Source organism: Prionailurus bengalensis, chromosome C2 (genome assembly GCF_016509475.1).
Source record: "Prionailurus bengalensis isolate Pbe53 chromosome C2, Fcat_Pben_1.1_paternal_pri, whole genome shotgun sequence".
Taxonomy (NCBI): Eukaryota; Metazoa; Chordata; class Mammalia; order Carnivora; family Felidae; genus Prionailurus; species Prionailurus bengalensis.
This window is the reverse complement of record NC_057350.1, coordinates 22,900,092-22,922,800: the sequence shown is the minus strand read 5'-3', so window position 1 is coordinate 22,922,800 and position 22,709 is coordinate 22,900,092. Positions and strand designations below refer to the sequence as shown.

At 32.9% G+C, this 22,709-nt stretch overlaps 1 protein-coding gene across 3 annotated transcripts in view; it reads left to right on the top strand.

Annotated features, from left to right (window-relative positions):
* The window catches only part of NCAM2 (neural cell adhesion molecule 2), a 523,753-nt gene that overhangs the window by 383,970 nt on the left and 117,074 nt on the right, over positions 1 to 22,709 (top strand). For all 3 annotated transcript variants that reach the window (XM_043593819.1, XM_043593818.1, XM_043593820.1), the window contains one exon: positions 226 to 376. In XM_043593819.1, the coding sequence (XP_043449754.1) occupies positions 226 to 376 (151 nt within the window). The remainder of the gene's footprint in view (positions 1 to 225; positions 377 to 22,709) is intronic.

The following is a 22,709-nucleotide window of genomic DNA, read 5'->3' as shown; positions in this document are numbered from 1 at the left end:
AAGTTTTTACTACATGTCAGGTTCCCTATGAGCAAATGGGCAGGTAAAAATGGAAAAGCTAAAAGCAGTAAATCATAAATACAGAAACATGACTTTAAAAATCCTTAATGCAGGTAAGACTTTCTGTTTTCATTTATTGTATGTGTGATAAACGCCCTATGTTTGGTCATCATTTTGCACGAAGCAAGCGTAAAATCTTTCTTTTTCCTGAATCGATGCAAACAGAGCCCAGACGGCCGTATCGAAGTCAAAGGGCAGCATGGAAGCTCATCACTGCGCATTAAAGATGTGAAGTTGTCAGATTCAGGGAGATATGACTGTGAAGCCGCAAGTAGGATTGGAGGGCACCAAAAGAGCATGTACCTTGATATTGAATGTAAGTTATTTTCTTTTTGTCTGTTTATTGGAACAGCTTTTTCTGCTTTAGAAAGTATGCATTTGAGTAGGAAAATCAAAATACATGTGTAATTCATGATTTCACTATTTAACGCAAGCTCTGGAACAAATGCGGCCACCCAAAGCCAGTTATTAGAGACATCTAGTGGATGCTGTGGGACATTTCGCAGTGCCGTGTGTTGAATGCTTTTCCATACTGCTTAGTCTGAAAACTGTGATTTTCATTTTTCCTTTTTTTTGCAGCCTTTAACCCAAACACAATATACATTAAACTGCATTAGTTTTCAGTGGTTGTCAGTATCTCCTTAGAGTTTTATCTGTTTATTTCTAAGATTGATGGTCCTGTGTTTCACATATGTGGTTATTTTGTTGAGATATTTTGCATCCTTCTAAGATACAAAAATAGTGTTTTCAAAATGATTGAATGCATCAGCACTTATGTTTTATCGAAGTAATGTTTATTGTCTGGAAGTGCAAACGATGACAAGGAGAGATGTTAAATACATACAAGGGTTTTCATAATTTTGTGTGATTTGGGGAATATGAGGGCTAATGCGAATGCTCAATCCACCTTAAGTAATTGCATGGGATTTTAGAATAATTTCATATATATGTTCATAAAAAAGAAAGAGTTTTAATATTATTCTCAATAAATCATCAATTTTGGAGGTTTTCTGATGTTGAAGACATAGCTATCTTACTGGGAATGTATAAGATGCTCTTTTTAAATGAATGTGTGTGTGTGTGTGTGTGTGTGTGTGTGTGTGTGTGTGTTTTAATGTTAATTTATCTTCAGAGAGAAGGAGAGCAGGGAAGGGGCAGAGAGAAAGTGGGAGACAGAGAATCCCAAGCAGGTTCTACGCTGTCAGCACAAAGTCCAATGCTGGGCTTGAACTCACGGACTGTGAGGTCATGATCAAGTCAAAACCAAGAGTCACATGCTTAACCGACTGAGCCACCCAAGTGCCCCAAGATGCTCTTGTTGATAACACATTTCTATTGGGTAATTTATAGTACATTAATACTGACAGATTATGGGGGTAACTGTGAAATAAGGTGTATTTTCTTATTGAGAATATCTTTTGAAAGCAAATATTTTCTCAAGAACAAGCACAAATAATCCATATTATTTTCATAAATGTTCTTATTAAGAAATTCATGGAAAGGCCAATTAAATAATTCTAAAAAATTATGAAGTATATTAAGTAATTCTATCACAAATTACTGATTTCATTGCTAAAGTTAGGGAACCTCCAAGAAAGTCATTTTATTACTATCATACATCTTAAAAAAAGAAACAAACAAACAAAAAAGCCATGATATTATTCAGGACACAAAGGAAGAAGTGATGCTGATAACTTATTTAGCTTTCTTTTCTAATACTGTTTTCTGGTATTTTCCCATTATTTTATGTATACATATATATATATCTTTTTCATGTCAACAACACTTGTAACAAATTATAAACATTTCTCCAACTTTCAACATGTCTGTTTATATTTTGTAATCCAAAATATGTATTTTAAACCAAAGTTTACTTTATTATTTTTTTCCTTTTCTGTAATGTGGACCAACATAAGCAAAAATTTAAGAGTGCTGAAGCATGTTTTGTATTAGAACTGCCCAACCAGTTTAGAGAGGAAGTTTGTAGAATACTTCCAGCCCCTTCCCACTGTCCTAAAAAAAGTGATAAGCATCATATTCTCTTAAGAAGACTTAATATATAAGACTTTTTGTTTTACGTTTTGTAAACATTTAAAAGCTTTTTTGACATATCACAGAATTATTACGAAACCACTGCTCTAAGTGCCCAGAAAAGTGGAGCTCATGAGAAAAGAATATCGTTGATATTTCCAAAACAGGGTACGGCAGACTGGCTCATATAGACAGTATCAGGTTAACATACCAGCACTAGGATTGGTGCTGATTCATTGTGTGACCTGCATTCCTGGAACCTCAGTTACCATTTATGTCAAATAAGAAGGTTGAAGGAAGAGATTCTTGGGGCTTTGTTATACTCAACCATTTAAAAATGCTTTGACTCAAGCATACCCACATCCCTCAAAGGTTCCCTGTAGCTTCTTCGTTGTCCTCCATGCATGCCTACATACGTGTTCAGTATGAAATAAATTAAAAGTTAAATTAAGACCTATAATTTCAGTGTCTATATTTTAAAACCTCATTGAGAAAAGAATTTTAAAAAGCCATACTAGGTCAAACCTTGGTTCTTTTCATTAAGCTCTTTTAAGATTCGGAATCAGTACTGAGTGATTATGGACACAAAATGAATAAAATGGAACTCACGCTTTATTAGAACACTGGGGTTGACAGGTTTAAATCAAACCTCAACTTAAATTCAAATTTTAAAGTGATAGATGGAGAAAAATATCAAGATAATATGAAACACTGGTATATAATGATGTGAGATTTTTAGTTATTACTGATTTCAACTAGGTAGAGAATAATGGGATATACACAAATGATTGTGAACTGCAGTATGAATTGTATGTTCTTGTGACCTTTTAAGAAAATAAATATTTTAATACAAAAAAAATAAACCCCAAATACTCTGGTTTTCAACGACTGATGTAGTAAAGTACAAGTTGCTTTTGGTCACAGATGTATTACCTCTTTGCTTTAAAGTTTTAGACATTGGTCAGCCTGTTTCATTTTTCTGAAGTAAATGTTTGGAATACAGCTTATGAGCGAACTATATAGTATCTCTTATTTAGATTGGATAAAAAAAAAACTTGCTATGTAAAAGAATGTTTTGACAATTTTTTGAACATTCCTTGAAGTTGTGGTTCCTATCTTGTTGATGAGAAGCTGGCTAGGTAAATCTATTTTAAAAATAATAAAATAGTTTTTTTCAACTCTTAAATCATTCCTTTAAGATAATTTTTATTTCATTTTGTTGAAACTGAGTTTGATAGCTCTTAGAGCACGTCATCATTTTTTGCTTTTTAAAGCAATTTTGAGTGTTTAATTTTATTCTTCTTTAGTGGAAATAATTAAAAAAATATATATCCTCTGTGGATAATTTTATTAAAATAGAGTTGAACTGTAGTACAACGCCAATACATAAAAGGCAAAATGTGATCAGTTTTGACATATGTATGTGCCCTCAAATCTATTACAATAACCTAAACAAACATTTACATCACCCCCAAGAGTTTTCTCAAACTCCTTTGTAATGTATTTGCCCTTCCATTCTCTTCCCCAGGCAACTGTAAATCTACTTTCTATCATAATTTAGAGACACTTCCAGAACTTTTTATATATGGTATCATACAATATTATGTTAATTTTAACTTTTTACTAAACACTTTCAGTCAGTATGCATTGGTACACATGTGATGCGAAAATTTATAAGTTGTTCCTGTCTTTGCATTGTATGATTGAAACAGAGTTTATGTATTTAGTCACCTGTTGATGAGCATTTGGTTGTTTTCAATTTGAGGCGATTATGAAGAGCCTTGTGAACATTTTTGAACATCATGTGGACATACTTCTTCTTTTTTCTGGAATAAATATGTTTCTTTGAAAAGCAAAAGGTTTTAACTTTGCTCAAGTCCAACTTATCAAATTTGACTCATGTGTAATGTAATTCATGTTCCATCTAGGAAATCATTACCTAACCTAAGGCCACAGAGACTGATATCTAGGCTTTCTTTTTATTGTTATATTGCTTTACATTTTGCATTAAAATCTATGATCTATTTTGGATTCTTTTTGTGGAGTCAACATATATTTTTTTTTCATGCCTACATCCAAATGATTCAGCACTCTTTATTGAAAAGACTTTCCTTATCTTAGCTAAGGATTTACCAATATTGTTGATTTTACAAAATATTAGTTTGGGGCTTTATCAATTTATATTCTTTATCATAAATCTAGTTTCTAGTTTGTTGATTTGCATTTTATTTCTATTCTATATATTTTGCTCTTGCTTTGGTTTTTGGCCATAGATTCTTAAAGTGGAATATTAGGTCATTTACTTCAGATATTTCTTATTTTCTAATATAACCATATAAAACTCTAAATTTTTCACTAAATAATACTTCAGCGCAACCTGCAAATTACGATATGTTGTGTTTTTCTTGTCATTAGTTGAAAATATTTCCTAATTCTTCTTGTGATTTTATCATTAGTCCATAGTTATTTATAAGTGTTTATTTAATCTCCAGATATTTAGCATTTTCCTAGATTTCTTGCTGTTATTTATTTCTTCATTCAATTCTGTTTAAAATTACCCCCTTATATGATTGTTATTATTTTTTATTTATTGAGATTTGTTTTATGTCCCAGCATATGATCTATTTTGGTAACTACACAGTGTGTATGGAAAGCACATATATTCTGCAGTCATAGAATGATGTGTGTTAGAAATACCAATCAGATGGAGGTAGGTGATAGTCTTATTTAAATCTTCTATGTCTTTATTGACTTTCTTTGTATAGCTGTTTTATGAGAATGAGAGGTGTTAAAATCCTCTACCATGACTGTGAACTTTTCTCTCTCACTTTCCTCCTGTTGATTTTTGTGTCATGTATCTTTAGGCTCAGTGAGGCTGTGCACATTTACAGTTTGTATATTGTTTTAGTTTTCTATTTCTTCTATAACCAGTGACCACAAACTTAATTGCTATAAGCAACACAAATACGTTACCCTTCAGTTCTGGAAGTTGGAGGTTCAAAATGATCTTCACTGCAATGAAAAGTCAGTAGGGCTGTGTTCCTTTGTGGGGATTGTTTTCTTGTCCGTTTCAGCTTCTAGAATCTGCCCACATTTTTTGGCTCTTGGTCCTCTTCCTCTCTAAAGCCAGCAATGGCAGATGGAGTCTCTCTCACATCACCCCACTCTAATTCTGCTTCTTTTCTCACATCTTCTCTGTCTCTGGATTTCCTGCCATTACATGAGACCCACATTGGATAATCTAGGATATTCTTCTCAATTCAACATCTTTAACTTAATCGCAGCTGCAAAGTTCCTGTTGGAAACAAAGTTCCTGGTGTAACGCTCTTATAGGTTCCGCAGATTATGACGTGAATATCTTTGGGGGATAGGTCATTATTTTCTCTCCCACATAGGTCTTCCTCATGAATTCTTTCTTTTACTTTCTCCACTAATCATTTGACTTGATGTATTTTACCTAATATTCACATAACTACTCATACCTTCCTTGGCTTACTGCCTGTACACCCATTTTCATTTGCTTACTTTCCATCTACTTATATTTTTATATGAAATAAAAATGTGCCTTTTTAGGCAGCATATGACCAAATATTGCTTTTTTCATTCTTTGTGTCAATCTCTAGCTTATATTAGAATATTTAAAGTAAGGATGAGCAATAAATGGGCCAGGCAATAAATATTTCAGATTTTCCTGAGCCTTAAGTAGTACTTGCAAACTATCTTAAAGGCTTGTGCATTTCTTTGTTACAAATAATTAAAAATGTAAAAACCATTCTGAACTGTAAGAATACATATATGAGGTCTTTGGACTACATTTTGTCCATGGTTCATAGTTTGCCATAGTTCATGCTTCAGGCTATTAACTTTAATACTGTTATTGATGCAGTTTCATTTAGGTGTACAATTTTGTTTTCTGCTTTTTCCCTCTGTTATTTTCACATTCTGTTCAATTTTTCTGCATTAGTTTGAATTATAAGAGATTTTGATATTTTAATTTGTATGTTGGCAACATATGTTTTTTGTTTTTGTTTAAGTGATTCTCTAGGAATTATAATACAAAAACCTAACACTTCACTGTCTACCTAGAGTTAATATTTTGACACCTTATGTTAAATAGAGAAACTGCAACCTTGTCGATCCTTTTACACCTGCCCACCAGTGAGCTTTTTATTGCTGATTTCATATATGTTACATCTACATTCATTGAAATCTCAGCATAAATTATGGTAAGTTTTGTATTAAAGAGTCATAAATATTTTTAGGAACTGAAGAGAAAATAAAATACTTTCATTTACTTAGCCATTTTGCTCTTTCTTCACCCTTGAATATCCAAGTTTCTTTCTGATGTTATAGTCCTTCAGCTTTACATATTTAACTATTCACTGTTCTTTAGATTAGATCATTTTTCCTGTTTTCTCTTCAAATTAACTGATCTTTATTTCACCATCTCCTTTCTGTTCCTGAGCCCAATCAGTGAGTTAAGATATTAATTTTTTCCTAAATTTCTAATTTTGTTCTGGTTTATATTTTCTGTTTCTCTGCTGACATTTTTTTTAAAATTCTTATTCATATTATGGCTGCTCTCCGTTATCTCAATGAGCATCATTAGAATAGCCACTCTAATATCTATAAATCTAAAATCTGGTAGAGTCAACATCTGGGTCATCTTGAAATGCATTTGTTAATTATCTTTTCCCTTAGAATTGATCATATGTTCCTGGTTCATTGAATGTAAAGAAATGTTACATTGAGTCCTGGATACTGTAAATATTATGTTGTGCAGACTCTAAGTCTTTTGACAACCATCTGGAAAAAATATATTAAGCAGACATTCACTCCTAAGTCTGTGTTGCCTCCGGTAAGCAGTGACTCAAATCTCAGGTAACTTCCTAAAGACTTTGCAATTCAAGTTTGTTCCTGTTCCATGCATTCAAAGCTCAGGGTTTAGGCTGACTTTTATAGTTTTATATGCAGAATTATGGCCTCTCCTTCTGTGACCCCTATTTGGGATTCCCCCTCACTATTCAACTTATATTGGCTTCTTCCAAGGTACCGCTGTACTTCTGGACAGATTTTAGCTCCAGAATCAGGGTGAACCTCCTCAGCTATGGTGAAAAGGAAGTGGGAAACTAATTTTGATTTCCTTCCACAATCTCCTTGATTTTGTTTACTCTACAGAAGCCTTAGGTAGTGGTTTTTATGATTGTTTTTGTCTTTTTGTTTAATGTGTCATCTCTAGAGCCTTTAGTTATTACCCTTAGGGGAGATGGACAATCACAGATTTATACTGCCGTTATGGAAACAGAAATTTATAAATATTCTATTTTTCATACAACCTTAAACTATAAAAATATTTGGTATCCCTAGTTTCTGGAATTGAGATATGAATGTCTTAGTTTCAGTTTTGAGTTGTTTTTAGTACATTTCTTTCCTTCACTTTTCTTTTCCAAATTTCATTTGTTTTACGTTCTCAAATAAAACACTACACTGATCAAAGATTGTTTAAAATGCAAAGTCCTAAGAAAAAGTTGAGTTTCCGTTTTCCCATTCAGTATATTGATCTTCTGTTCAGTCAGTTTCATTTATCTACGCAAACCTTAATCATCCTGGAAAGTGTATTAAGTTGTCCATTTGTAAATCATTTCAGATTTTAAATTAAGATATAGGAGAGCTTTACCTGAGGTTTAAAGTTAGATGTTCAGAGATTTTAAGAAATTAATAGCATTTAAGAAAAATGCTTAAAATTGATGAAAATGATGGTGGAAAACTCTTTTATGATAAGTTCTGTAAGTATGCTAGTGAAAGATGAATTTATATGTAAGTAGAAATTAGCATAATTATTAATCTTAATCTCCTTAATTGCTAAAGTTTAGATTTTACCCTTGATATACAAATAGAGGAAATGCCACAATGTTATCATTTGTCTACAATGGTAATTGTAGTTAATTATCAGTTAATTAAATGCAGTTATAAATGTAGTTAAATAATGCAGTTAGCATTATTTTGAGGTAGAATGTTAAATGATCATTTGGAAATTATAACCATGGTCATAATTTAGTTAGGCAGCCTACTCTTCTTTTTCAATGGTCATCTTTGTAATGTAGTGTAATTGTATTATGAAATTTGGAACTTTTCTTACATTTAGGACACCACTATTGTAACAAATCCCATATGCTTTCATATTAGTAGAAGTTTTGATTGGGCATTGCACCAATAATAAGTAATAAAACTATCTAATAAGCTTATTTCTTGGTAATTAAAGCCTGGGTTGTTATAAGATAAGATATTTTACTTAGTAGCTAATTTATACTAGCAATAAAACTTTTAGAGCCTGACATGCAAGGCCATGAGATGTTATTGTTGTAAATAAATATTTATAAGTTATAAATGGTAAGAATATTTTTATTCTGCATCTTTAAATCAAAACAGTGTAGAAACCTTGAAAACACAAAAGCATTACACAGTGTCATAAACCACTGACCAGAACAATCTTCACTGCCTGATTCAAGCTGGTACCGTATACTCTTTCTAAGAGTGAATCAACAAGAATCAAGCCCTTTATAATTCATTCCAACCACATTTGCTGTAATAACACTAAACTTAAGGTGTTTAGGAGATTAAACCTCCTTTATATAAAATTCAAAACCTCTTTTATAGTTTATTTTAACAGATTTCTCGGGTTCCTGCCAGTTCACTTTCAACATTTCAAAGGCATTACCCTTACTAAGAAACATAGGTTGAACTAAAGTTCCAATTTATAGATCAAAGGAGATAACAGGCATGTGATATGTGGTTTAATAGAATAAGCACTGATTACATAGTACATTTGGTAAAAAATAGAATATCATTAAGTTTTGTGGCTATTGAATATTACCTATTAATTAGACTTAATTCTTTTATGTGATAGATTTAATTTAACAAAAGATAACAATGCATGTTAAGAAGTATTAAATTTTTCATTTACGTTTTTTCTCATCCACCTCTTTGTACCTGCTTTTATCTCTTGTCATACATAATAGCAATTTTTACACACATTTTCTCTTGTAGTATATTAGTGTTAGCAATACCATAAACCTTTTAAAGCTATGACAACATTAATTATTTAATCTTATAACAGACCCATGTTACTTCCATATTTACATGTCTTCCATAGAATTGATAAATCTTTGCTCTATCAGATAATTCTTTCCTTACGTTTAATTTTTTTTTTCAACGTTTATTTATTTTTGGGACAGAGAGAGACAGAGCATGAATGGGGGAGGGGCAGAGAGAGAGAGAGACACAGAATCGGAAACAGGCTCCAGGCTCCGAGCCATCAGCCCAGAGCCCGACGCGGGGCTCGAACTCACGGACCGCGAGATCGTGACCTGGCTGAAGTCGGACGCTTAACCGACTGCGCCACCCAGGCGCCCCTTTCCTTACGTTTTACAGTCTCTCAAGATAACAGTGATTCTAGAAGCTTGATCTGTTGCATGTACAGGATGAGGTAGATAATATGTGACCAGGATTTTAACATTTAAAAATTATCTTAATAAACACCTTGAAATTAGAAAACCTTCTTAGTCACAGTAGACACACTCATATATCTGTGATTGAAATCTTGTCTTATGACCTTAACTTTTACACTCACCATAACACCGAGTTTAATATAGAGGTTAAAAACGAAGCACATTTGTAGAAATCAGTTGGTTCTAGTGCTATACCCACTATGATCATTTCAAGGACAGTGTCTGAGAGAAATGTAAAGCTTATCTCTATATGCAGGAGATAAGAACAGAATATTAAGAGAAAAAGGTGAAAAACCTTTTACTGTTCAGCTGTATTTTTTTTTAACCCAAACTTAACATGTACCCCTTGGGAAAATTTGAAATACCACGCTCCTTATGTAAAGCTACTATCAGTTATTCTAGTCTTATCACATTTCATCTCTCTCTGACAGATATCATTTGATTCAAATCAAATCTTATTGTTCAAATGTACTTTAGAGATTGCGGTAATGAAAAGTTGTTCAGGAATTTTAGGAAATATCCAACCCTTGAGAGGACAAACCTTAGAAATGAACAAACAAATTTCAAACAAAGAAATAAAAATAGTCATATTGTATAGCTACTGGATTTATCACTGCCTCTTGGCACCTGCTTAACTTAGTTGTCCAGAAGTATCAAACTCTACCTCCAGTTTGCCATAGCTTGCTGTCCTTCCTTTGGATTGAAGACTTTGCCCCAGGAATTACAATTCTCACTAGCAAGTGAGTGTCTTAATTTGAGCTGCTATAAAAAATAAATATATCATAGACTGAGTGGTTTAGACACAAGCATTTATTTCTCACCATTATGGAATCTGGAAGTCCAAGATCAGGATGCCAGAGTGGCCAGGTTATTGGTGAGAGCTTTTTTTTCTGGTTATGTCTTTACATGGCCTCTCCTTGGTATATGCACACAGAGAGAGACACCTCTTATCTCTTCCACTTTATTTGAGGGCATTAATCCCGTGATGGGATTCTACTCTCATGATTTCATCTGTGAATTACTTCTCAAAGGGCCCACCTCCAAACTGTGTCTTTAAAGACTAGGGCTTCAATCTATGAACTGGGGAGGCATAGGGAGGATACGCATTCAGTCCATAGCAGTGAGCTTTGTGGATTTAACAGAAAGGACCATGTCACAGATGGAACTAATGCAGAATTTCACAGAGTGAAGCTGCCCACAAGACCTTGTGGCAGACTGTTTACAAACAATTTTAGTTGGTACAGGCTGCTATAACAAAGTGCCATAGATTGGGTGGTTTATAAACAACAGAAGTTTATTTTGCATGGCTTTGGAGGCTGTTAAGTCCAAGGTCAGTGAACCAACATGGTGGGGTTCTGGTACAGATTGCTGGCTTCTATTTCTATCCCCATAGGATGGAGAACAGAGCCCAGGAACAATGCTCTCTTCTGACTCTTACAGGGTACTGATCGCATTATGAGAACTCCACCCTTATGACCTCATCTACTCCTCATCATCTCCCCGAAGCCACACTTCCTAATACCATTATATTGGGGAGCAGAGTTGCAGCATTTGAATTGGGGAGAGCATAAACATTCAGTTCATAACAATGCTTCTCCACTTTCCTCCTCTTCCCTAGGATGGAGATTTACCTTGTTGGATTTATTACTTTATACCTTAGTCCATAATAGCATGGCCACCAAAACTTACGATATTGATTCTTGAGAAAGGCGGGTAAAACAACTCAAATCCAACCAGCCAGAACTCTGTGATCATTAAATCCTTTAATCCTTGGAATTCTATTATTTAATTTCAGTGGAGCAGTGGCAAGGACAAGTTTTTCCTAATATTATCCATGTATTGTTGACACCTATCTACTGACTTAAGCCAGCTTTTGTTTGTGATGATTTAAGCTAGATAGTAGTTTTCTAATATATTGGGCTTTACTAAAACAATATTTGAATGTCATAGTATTAGCGGCTATCCTTAAATTTTAATGAACCTGCTGGAACTAATCCTAAGACATTGGTTATTTAAATTATAGAAACTTCAGTTTCCTGATTTGTGAAGAGGAAGAAATGGATCTAAATTCATTATGTTACGAATTGAAGCATACTGAGGTTAGGATCTTAATTACATCTATTTTCACTCAAGAGTATTTATCAAGCATGTCCTACAAACCAAGCACTCTTCCAGGTGTTGGGTATAGAGAACCAAATTAAGCAAGCAAAAATGACTTTGTGAACTTTACATTCTAGAAGGGAAAACAGATAATAAACAAAACAAAGTAGCAAAATATATAACATGAGAAACAGTGAAAAGAGTCAATGAGAACTAAATAGAGCAGTGCATTGAGATACATCAGCAGCTAACGCCACCATAATCATACATAATAAACATTCCAGAACTCAGCAGCGCTATATAATAATAGTTCTCATGCTCAACGGCAATCAGCTGACATAGGCAGGCTTTCAGTAGGGAGCCTTGTGTCAAGCAGCAATCCTTAACTCCATGCTGTGGGTCCAGTAACACTTGTCACCAGGCAGAAGAGGTGACCCCTTACAGGGAGGAAGCCACCTCATGGTGATGGCAGAGGCACAAGAGAACAAACCCCATAATGGGAGCTTGATTTCAAGTGCTAGCTCATGTCACATCCAAAAAGTCATGTGGCTAAGCCTATCATCACTCCAGGATGGTAATGCGCTCCTATTGAGAGGGCTTCGGGAGCAAATATTTGCTAAATAAAATAAGCTATATCAGAAGTACATGCCCATGAGTACAAGATAATTTTAAAGTAATAATCGGGTTTGTGAATCCTGATTACAGGTTTATTTACATTTTTCTCTCATTTGCTTCAAACTTGCTTGTGTCATCACATATTGAATAAGAAAAACCAACATAATTTTAAATAAATTTTTTAAAGATGTTAAAGAAGTAAATGGTATTTTTGTATCTTCATTTAACAACCCTCATAATAATCACTCAGGTTAATGATATTTATTGTATAACATTAGAAATAGTGTATTATTAGTGCTTTTCAAATGCAAAATGATTGAAGGGATATACAAATATTGCAATATATTTAGGAAGATGGGATCTACTTATATGGGTCAGCATAGAAAGTATCATAAAATAACATATAATTTAATGCAATTGTAATTAAAAATGTGTCATAGAGACTATACAAATGAGCAGTAACAAAGAAAAAACAAAAAAATCCTCTTAGAAATGTAATATCATCACAATATTTTAAAGAACTGTAGTATCATCACAATATTTTAAAGATCTAGAAAGGAAGGACCATATTATACTGGTTCTGCATCCATACCATTTCAAAAACCTATGTGACTCACTTGACTTACTATATTTACTCACATAGATCACTTTATTTCATATGTTTTGGGTCATCCAGAGTGAAATGTCCTGTGTGCTCTCATATTGCTGATAAGAAAAAACTGTTTCTGCCCCTCTGATGCTTGTTAAGAGCAATTCACTCTTTAAAATATTTTTAGCACTCTTGGTATCTTAAAATGCTTCCTCGGTAGCAGGATTTCAAATATTACTTGTTAGATACAAGTAATTCAGTGATTATCCTGTTTGTTTAGGAAATCTTTGATTTATCTTGGGCTTGATAAAAAGTCTTCTAAGATTATAAGAACAATTACCAATGTAGTCAGCCTAATACCATAAAAGGTATTCTATTTTGAGATACTTTAATTTTTTTCTGTGATTTTCTCAAACTTCAATGTGATTAATTTTTGCTCCTAGTAGTCATGAGTCATCAATGCTAACATTTGATTTAACCATTTTTCTTGCCTTGAGCAGCATTTCACATTGTGATTGCTCATTTTAATTATTTTTTGGAAAGATTGTTATTTTACATTTTTATACAATAATAAAAATTAGATATATAAAATTCCAGATCATAGGCTCATAAACCAAGATAATAATTTCACTTGAATATGTACATATTTATTTTTAAATTTTATTTCAAATTGTTTGGTTTTGCACAGTGAAATATTATTTCCTAGAATGAGTAGAAACGTTTCCACTATAGTGTAATATGCACAAAACCAAAGCCAGTTATTTCTAATATCCCTTTTTCTAAAGTGGGGGGAAAAAGAAATAAAGAAAAGAAAAGAAAACACATATTTATGATTTTCCAAAAACTCTCTGGGAAATCCCAAAGATATATTTATATGTAGTAGATATCCTTAAATCTTAACTTTTCCTGTAAATTTACAGTTTTATTTTGGAAAAGCAAAATCAAAAGCACTTTCACTAATTTATTCACTTGGCTGAATAAAAATTGTAGGCGACTGAGAAGCAACTTGGTTACCTATTTAATAAGATTTACAATAAAACGTTTTAAAATAAACATAAAAGGTAAACAAAAAATGCTTCATTAATTAAATCTTTGCTATGGGTATTTTTTATTTATACTATGGTTTACAATGTGTTCTTATTTCAACGTTATTTTCATTTAATTTCTCTACTTCTTAAATCCATTAATATTATAAAACTGTTGATTATTTGTAATGTTATAAAACTGTTGATTATTTGTAATACAAATTTTGTGCATAATAGTATAGTACCAGCTATTTGATAATTATTGCCATATTCGTTCATTAATTTTATATTTATTTAATGCTTATCATATGCCAGGGGGCATATTGACCTTGGGTAAACACAATTAAGGAATGCACATTTTTTAGCTGAAAAACAAAATACTAAAGATGGAGATCCATGTCAATTTTATTTTAGGAGAAGCTGTATAATTTTTTATTTTGTTTACCATGATGCAGTGCTCTGAAAATATATCACATATGATTCATTTCTAATCATAATTCAAATTGCTTTTATTCAATTTGGCTGAAAATATTTTTCTATATTATGTATAATTAATTAAATTTTGATGGTAGTTTATCACCTCTTTAAATTAAAAAAGTATTCTAATCAAATGCACATTAAAAATATAAAATATATGTTAACATAAACGGTAGTTAAGCAGAATGAAATTGTGATCTAAGTCCAACTAAATAATACTGTGGTTATTTGATAGTTAAAAATATGTAACAATTTGATACCAATTTTTATTGAAGACATTTAAAGGAAGGTAGAAAAGGTTTACATAATTACCTATATTTCAGCCTTTCAATTAAGAGGTAATGAATATAAAGGTAAAATACTGACAATAAATAGTACCAATGTAATGTAATTGCAATTAAATTTGTTCCTTACATAACACGCCTAAACACTGATTGATAGATGATAAACACCACATTAACTATTATCATCATCATTATTTCTTTTTCTTTTTTTTTAAATTTATTTATTGAGAGAGAGAGAGAGAGCAAGCGGGGAAGAGGCAGAGAGAGAGGGAGAAGGAGTGAATCACAAGCAGGCTCCACATCATCAGCAGAGAGCCCGACCCTGGGTTTGGTGCACAAATCTGTGAGATCGTGACCTGAGCTGAAATCAAGACTGTGACACTTAACTGACTGAGTCACATAGGCGCCCCCTCATCATCATTATTTCAAATGTTGCTATTATTATTATTATTATTATTGTATTATGGTAATAATACTGAGAGTTTTTGTTATTTATAGAACAACTTTAACACTGTTATATCCGTATGACCGATTATTTTTCTTTTGACAACTTAGTAGTTTTTATGAAAGAGATTCACTTAAGCTTTGTTTCCTAAATTTCTATGTAGAATTGTGCATAATAATAATGTAGTCTTTAAAATGCTGTAGCTTTATGGAAAATTCAATTATATAAAGCATAAATAGAGGAGAAATAGCCAGAGGTAGTAAAATACCTTTATTTTGTAAATGCATTTATATTCGGATAAAAATATATTATATATTATATATATACAATATATATACATATATATAGACAATATATATGTATATATTGTCTATATATATATATGCACATACAATTTATGGAAAAATATTAAGACAAGAGAAAGAAGAATAATTCACGGTACTCCTAATCAAGCTTATATTATTATCAGTAATAATTATATCACTAATAGCAGTCAAATTAAAGAGAAACCCAATGTGTGCTAAGAAGTCTTACATAAGCATTATCTTAATATGACACTTACGACTCTAGAGTCATAAAATATGCTGAGATTTATGCATAACTTGGTTCAAATTTGGTACAGAAAATGCACATCCAACACTAGGGTTAATTGGCAATAAACGCACATCTAATTTAGTATTCCATGTAGCCACTAGAATTCCCATGATACATGGACTGAATCCAGTTAATTGCCATAGCTGATTCTGCCTATGAGTGAACATTCAGGAGAGCTGGATCTATAAAATTATTAATTGAATTATCCTCTAAAAGTGCCAAAGGATATATTAGTTTTTATTCCCTTGATAGATTCCCTCAGCATAAATCAAATGAGAAAATCCAATGACTGAAAAAAGCGTCAAGGTGATTTAGATATTAAAACAACATGTGCAGTTAATTCTTAGTTAATTTAAGGGGCTGGCTTCTTCACAAAATAAGCAATGAGTCCATGAAAAACAATGTATCACCACAGAATTAATACTGGATTAAAGTCCTAAATTCTGTGATATTAGGAAAATGAAACAAATGTTGGTATAGTTTTTCTCCGCACTTACCTGGATTTTCATTTATTGACTTAACTATTATTTGCTGGATATCTACTGGATGTGAAATATAAATTCAGGTGCTGTACAGAACTGTGAGAAAAGTAACATTGCCCTTGCTCTCATGGAACTTATGTGGGTTTTGCGGGGAGAATTTATGTTTTAATTTGGGAAATGGACACATTAAGATGAAGTATGTCATAGTGATCAGACAGATGGGAAGCTAGTGCAATGTGCTGAACGCAAGAAAGGGTCAGGGGTGGTGAGGGTCTAAGGATTGAAGTGGATTCAAATAGAGACAAAGTAGACAGGCATAGGTCAGCTGGTGTGAAATGTTATAAATCTTCATAAAAGGTTTTAATTTAAAAAGTATGAGGATAACCTTGTAGAAAGGATTAATCAGAATAGTAATTTTGTCTTTTTTTAAAGTTTATTATTATTATTTTTATTTTTATTTTTATTTTGGGAGACAGAGAGAGAAAAAAAGGAAAGGGAAGAGAGAGGGAGAGAATCTCAAACAGGTTCCATGCTGTCAGCACAGAGCTTGACATGGGTCTTGAACCCACAAACTGTGAGATCATGACCTGAGCCGAAACCGATGGATGGTTAACCGCCTGAGCTACCCAGGCACCCCAACATTGTCTTAAAATAGAAACTGGTTGGCTAGTAAGCCAGTAATGGCCAGGCCACACAATGAACCAGATAGCGGGAGAGAAGTGAATGGTATTTCTATATACTGTGATTTATTGGTGAAGAATGAATGTCAAACTTTTAAGAATATCCTATTTTATTTTACCGTGGTTCTTAAAATCTATATTAAAGAAAAAAATGGAAACGTTTATACCACAAAGTATGATGACTACAAGAAGGGTTAGTATTTCATGGCAGTATGTAAATTATTTGAAGAATGTGCAAGACAGATTTGCTCTGATCCCAAAATTGTTTTACAAGAGCAGTACATGTTATGCTATCAATATGATTTTTAAAGACAAATTTATTTTCATTGATTGTCAATCTTACCCTATTATGCTTTTCAATTCGATTCACAAAACAGATAGGGCATAGTGAGTTTGTATAGTGAGCTGCCTGATTTCTATTATTCATGAACCTGTGGAAATTCAGGTCAAAGATTTTTATAGTTCAGCTCCCAAAGCCTGTGTGTTGTGTGTCGTTATCAGCTTTGGCCAGCTCACGAGCAAGCTGACTTCAGGAATTCAGACCAGCACTCAGCAAGAATGTAAGACTTTACTCAGGTCACAGTTACCAACCACAAATAAACCATGTTCAGAAAAGAAGCCTTCAGAGCCTGAGAGGGAATGACAGGAGAAAGTGAAAAGCTTGTAGTAAGCAAATAATCAGGGAGGGAAGTTGTGCAGTGTTAGGAATGCATTGATGAGTGCCAGCTGCATGTTCAGCCCTAAGTCTCAGCCGTAAGGCAAAAAAAATTTAAAAGTACATTTTATCAAAACAGGAGTAACTTGGCACTAGGTCTGAAAGCAGTCTTAGAAGTTTCTTTAATGTCTTCTTGTATGCCTGGAACATACTTTTCCTGATCCCCGCTTTGAGGAAATGACAAATTCAGATCCTGACACACTCTGGTGTGTCTTCCTATGCTGGTAACTTTAAATTAGAGATTCACTTAAAGTTATGGATGTAAGTACTGTTGAAATGTTCTAGCTCAGCTTTTTACCTATACGGCTTCCATTTAATTAGATTTAAATAATTACACTTTAGAGATCTTTCCATTGTGGTGATAGATAGGAGAACATAGTTCTTTGATTTTTAAGACTTGTATTCATTTTACATCCAGTTTTACGTATTTTTCTTCTCACAGTCTGTGCAAAAATATAGTTTTATTAATCATGTAATTAGAAGAAGACATGGGAGCCTAAAAATCATGTACTTCCCAATATTTTTGCCACTGAGGAACTCACATGATTTTCTCACATGCATCCTTTGGTTTTAAACTTGTTAACTTATTAAAATGGTATTTACTAAAAGGATTATTCTTCATTTTCATTATAAGCATACATGCACATATATACATAAAATTACATGTATGTATGTATAGTTAACTACCAACCAGAGGCTTTTATAAACTTGAGATAATTAACATTATCCTGAGGAATTTATAATTTTAACCAAAAACAAATTTCACCTTTTATATGGTCCAATGCCTCTTTATATATGGTAAATATTATAATCCTCTGTCTATATTTTTAATTTGTCCAAGATTCATGTTTTCTGTGTTAATAAACTCCTAGAGATTAAAGAAACTAGTTCAACTATTAATTCTAAAAAGAAATAAAATTTAAAAAACCCAAAGCCCAAACTAATAAACAGAAAATCAAAGTGACACCGTTGCTATCTGGCATAGTTGGGACTTGAATCCAATGGCAGGCCTGACATTATTTCTAATGTAATATTTTACTTATAAACAGCAGCTGCAAAATTCTGGCTTCCACTGGTAGTTCATCGTGTGTGTGTGTGTGTGTGTGTGTGTGTCTCCAGATTCCTAATGTCAGGCTTGTTGTGACAACCATGGGAAGCAGGTAGCACTGTATTCAACACATTTTATATGCTCAAAAAATTTAGAAGTAAGGATCATGATCTTTGGGAAGTTTTCTTTGAGCCTCCCCTGCATATCCTAATTAGGCTCAGTGCTGATACCTTTCAGACAAGAACCTTACCCATTCCACTTCTATTGTGATACATATTGCCTTCATTATACTTATATATTTTTGCATCTGCCTGATCCCCTAGAGAATATTCCCTGTTGACATGAAACCCCTCATTTTAACAGTAATTAGTATAAAATAGACACACAATAATACTTGGGGATTTACTGCAGCAACTACCCTTCCCAAAGCAGTACATTCAGAATCTTTCAGAGGAACCCTTAGACATCGGATTTTTTCCCCACAAGCTCAAAATATGATATGATGAATAGCCAGGGTGGTGAAACTTTTATATGTAAACAGGTGTATCCATATTTGCTGACGGTTAGCTTAGTGTCAATGGACACAAATTTTTTTGACTAGAGATGGGCAATCAATTCAATGATTAAAGGACTGTAATATTTTGTTTGGCAAGGCACCCTATGATGGCAGGGTTTAGAATGGATGATGGAATAAATAGAAGAATAGATAAATATTAGCTAAAATATCAAGCCAAATACAACTAAAACGTAAATAAAATGTTAATTATTTATAGTAGTTTATAGAGTGTACTTAATTTTTAAGTTATTGTAGAAGTGTAACTGTTTAAAAGATAAAGTATAATATATGATACCACAATACTGAGAAAATTGAAAATGAATTTTGCCCTTTTGATAACACAAGAAAAAATATAATAGTTTTTTTTAACTCTCAAGCATATTACAAGTGCAGAAACTTAAATTTTTAAAATATGAAAATGAAACTGCTTATGATTCAACTCCATATAATTAATATCTCTCAACAGATAAACAGATGGCTTGAAATTCCCTTGAAATGATGCATATATGTGTTCACACTAGAAGAAATACATACGCGTGAGCACACACACATACACACACATAAAGGCTAGTAAGTTCACTTAACTTTAAAAAAGAATCAAATTTAGTTTCACTGTTGAGAGAGTACAGAAAGATACCAGTGTTTATGTTTGCTGCTTTTAGAGTATGGAGGATATTTTTACAATTATGTTTAGTTTAGTTATTTTTTTTGCTCTATCCTATGAATGATATTTTTAGTAACAAAACCCCCTTAGTTTTCATTATATTCTAGATAGAATATTATTCTATAAGAGGTAATATGTACTCAAGAAAACATACATGGACATCCAACAAAGATGGAAGCAACATAACAAATTTTCAACTCTTAATGTTTTGAAAAGTGGTAACAACCTAATTTCTTCATAAATGTCTTAATAAGAAGTTGAATATTGAGGTCAACTTGGGATATTCCTATGAATTTTCCTGATGTAAAAGTTACATAGTAAATACATTTTTAAATTAAAAAATATAATTTAAAAAGTGTTTTAAAAAGCAATTTTGAGGGGGACCCTTGGTGGCTCAGTTGGTGAAGCATCTGACTCTTGATTGTAGCTAAGGTCTTAATCTCAGGGTTGTAGGGTCAAGCCCTGTGTTGGGCTCCATGCTGGGTATGAAGCCTACTTCAAAAAAAGTAATTATTATATTTTAAGGCATTAGTAAATATGCTAATTTGGGGATTAAATTTATTCTTTATTGAGATGTTGAATAATACCTTCTGTTTATTTTAGCAATTTTATTCTTAATGCAAGACTTACTTCACTTGTCATGGATCAAGAGCAAAAGTGCTGTGGTTAGCATATTCATAATTTCTTAACCACAAAAGGGCTAGACAATAAATTTTGAGATTACCTTTTATTTATTTATTAATTTTTATTTTTTAAATAATTTTTTTAATGTTTATTTTTGAGAGAGAGAGAGAGAGACAGAGAGAGAGTCTCAGATGGAGCGTGAGTGGGGGAGGGACAGAGAGAGGGAGACACAGAATCAAAGCTGGCTCCGGGCTCTGAACTGTCAGCACAGAGCCCAATGCAGGGCTCGGACTCAAGATCTGTGAGATCATGACTTAAGCCGAAGTCAGACGCTTAAGCGACTGAGCCACCCAGGTGTCTCAAGAGATTACCTTTTAAATACCAATCTTGTATATAAGCAGTAATCAAATTTTATTTTATTTTTTATTTTTTACTGTTTTAAAATTTTTTTATGTTCATTTTTGAGAGAAAGAGAGTGTGAGTGGGGGAGGAACAGAGAGAGAGGGAGACATGGAATCTGAAGCAGGTTTCAGGCTCTGAGCTGTCAGCACAGAGCCCGACTGGGGTTTGATCTCAGGATCTGCAAGATCATGAGTTGGGCTGAAGTTGGACCCTAACTGACTGAGCCACCCAGGAATCCCTTATTTTATTTTTTAATGTCTATTTATTTTGAGAAAGAAGAGAGAACATGAACAGGGAGGGGCAGAAAAAGAGAGAGAGAGAGATTGAATCCCAGGCAGGATCTGTGATGATAGCACAGAGCCCAATTCAGGGCTCTATCTCATGAACTGAGATCATGACCTGCACTGAAATCAAGAGTCAGATGCTTAAACGACCAAGCCACCCAGACACCCCAACCAATCAAATTATATACAATAGTTTAACATATCTTATTAATTAAGAATAAAAGGTATATTCACATTTTCCAACTGAAGTTTAGAGCATTATCTTTGACTTTGTGATATTGAAAGAATTGGTTTACTTTTCTCTCTGTTTACAGTTTTAAATAAATTCATAGTTTACTATTTTAGTTTTTTTGTGTTTTGATGCTGAACTTGATGTAAGTGTATCAGTGAGTTGGTTCAAGTTACCCCAAATCATAAAATAAACTTGAGAGAACATAAAAACTTCAAGAAGGTGGGGATCTTGTCTTTCATGTTCAGCCTTTGATCCCCAATACACAGAAGAGAGCACTGGATGAAATCAGGAGCTATTTGTGAAATATAAATTCTACAACAAAACAAAATACACTTTATTGTCTTCTTGTCCTTTTTAATTTTATTTTCCTTCTTTTTCTCCTCTTTCCTCCTGCCCTCTTTCATTCTCTCTCCTCTTTCTCACCACTCTTTTTTGTTATTTTTCAATTCTCAGTGTAAGGTTAACTAACTCCTGAATTTTCATCGAAGCACTATCTATTCAAGGGTATGTTGCCAAAATGTGATTCTAGCCATAAAACCCTGAGTGCAGAAAATAATCGACATGCCCCAGAATACATTTCATCTTACATCTTAGCTCCTCATACCTCAGCAGAGAAATTGGCAAAGTGGTTATGATGTTAATTATCTCATTTTATTGACATCACCCTGAAATGAGTGTACCAATGTGCATTTGTTTCCATCAAATTTTTTTTCCAAATTCTATTACATGTTTCCTTTATTGCTTAAATGCAGCATACAGGACTAGTAAAATACTTCTTGATTACTTGGTATAATCACTTCAAACACTAATTTCACTATTAATGATCTATTAAAACCACTCTCTGAGAATGTACTTAGTTATTAATAGAATAACTGGCATAATGTTGTGGTTTCATAACCTGATAATAAAGAGCAAAAGATTACGGGTTGTGTCTGCCACCAAATATCTAAGAGTCAAATTTCCCAAGTATCCAAGAGTCAGATTTCTTGTGTGTAGAACAAAGATTTGTAGAGGACTCTCCGGTTCCTTTTTCAGATATTTGATGCTATGATATTTGTCCCAGTTCTGCATAACTTAAAATGACCATGGGCACGAAAGTATTACAAGTTTAACTTTGTTCACAGGTAAATACAATAAACACAAAGATCACTTATTTGTGTAAGGAGAACTTGGTGAATACACAAACAGTTGGATATAAATCTTCCCTGTCTCCCTGCGTGAAAGTCTGGTTGGGGTGAATTTCTTTATTGTGTGATTGATTGTTCAAAACTGTTTCATTCAAAATTATAGAAAA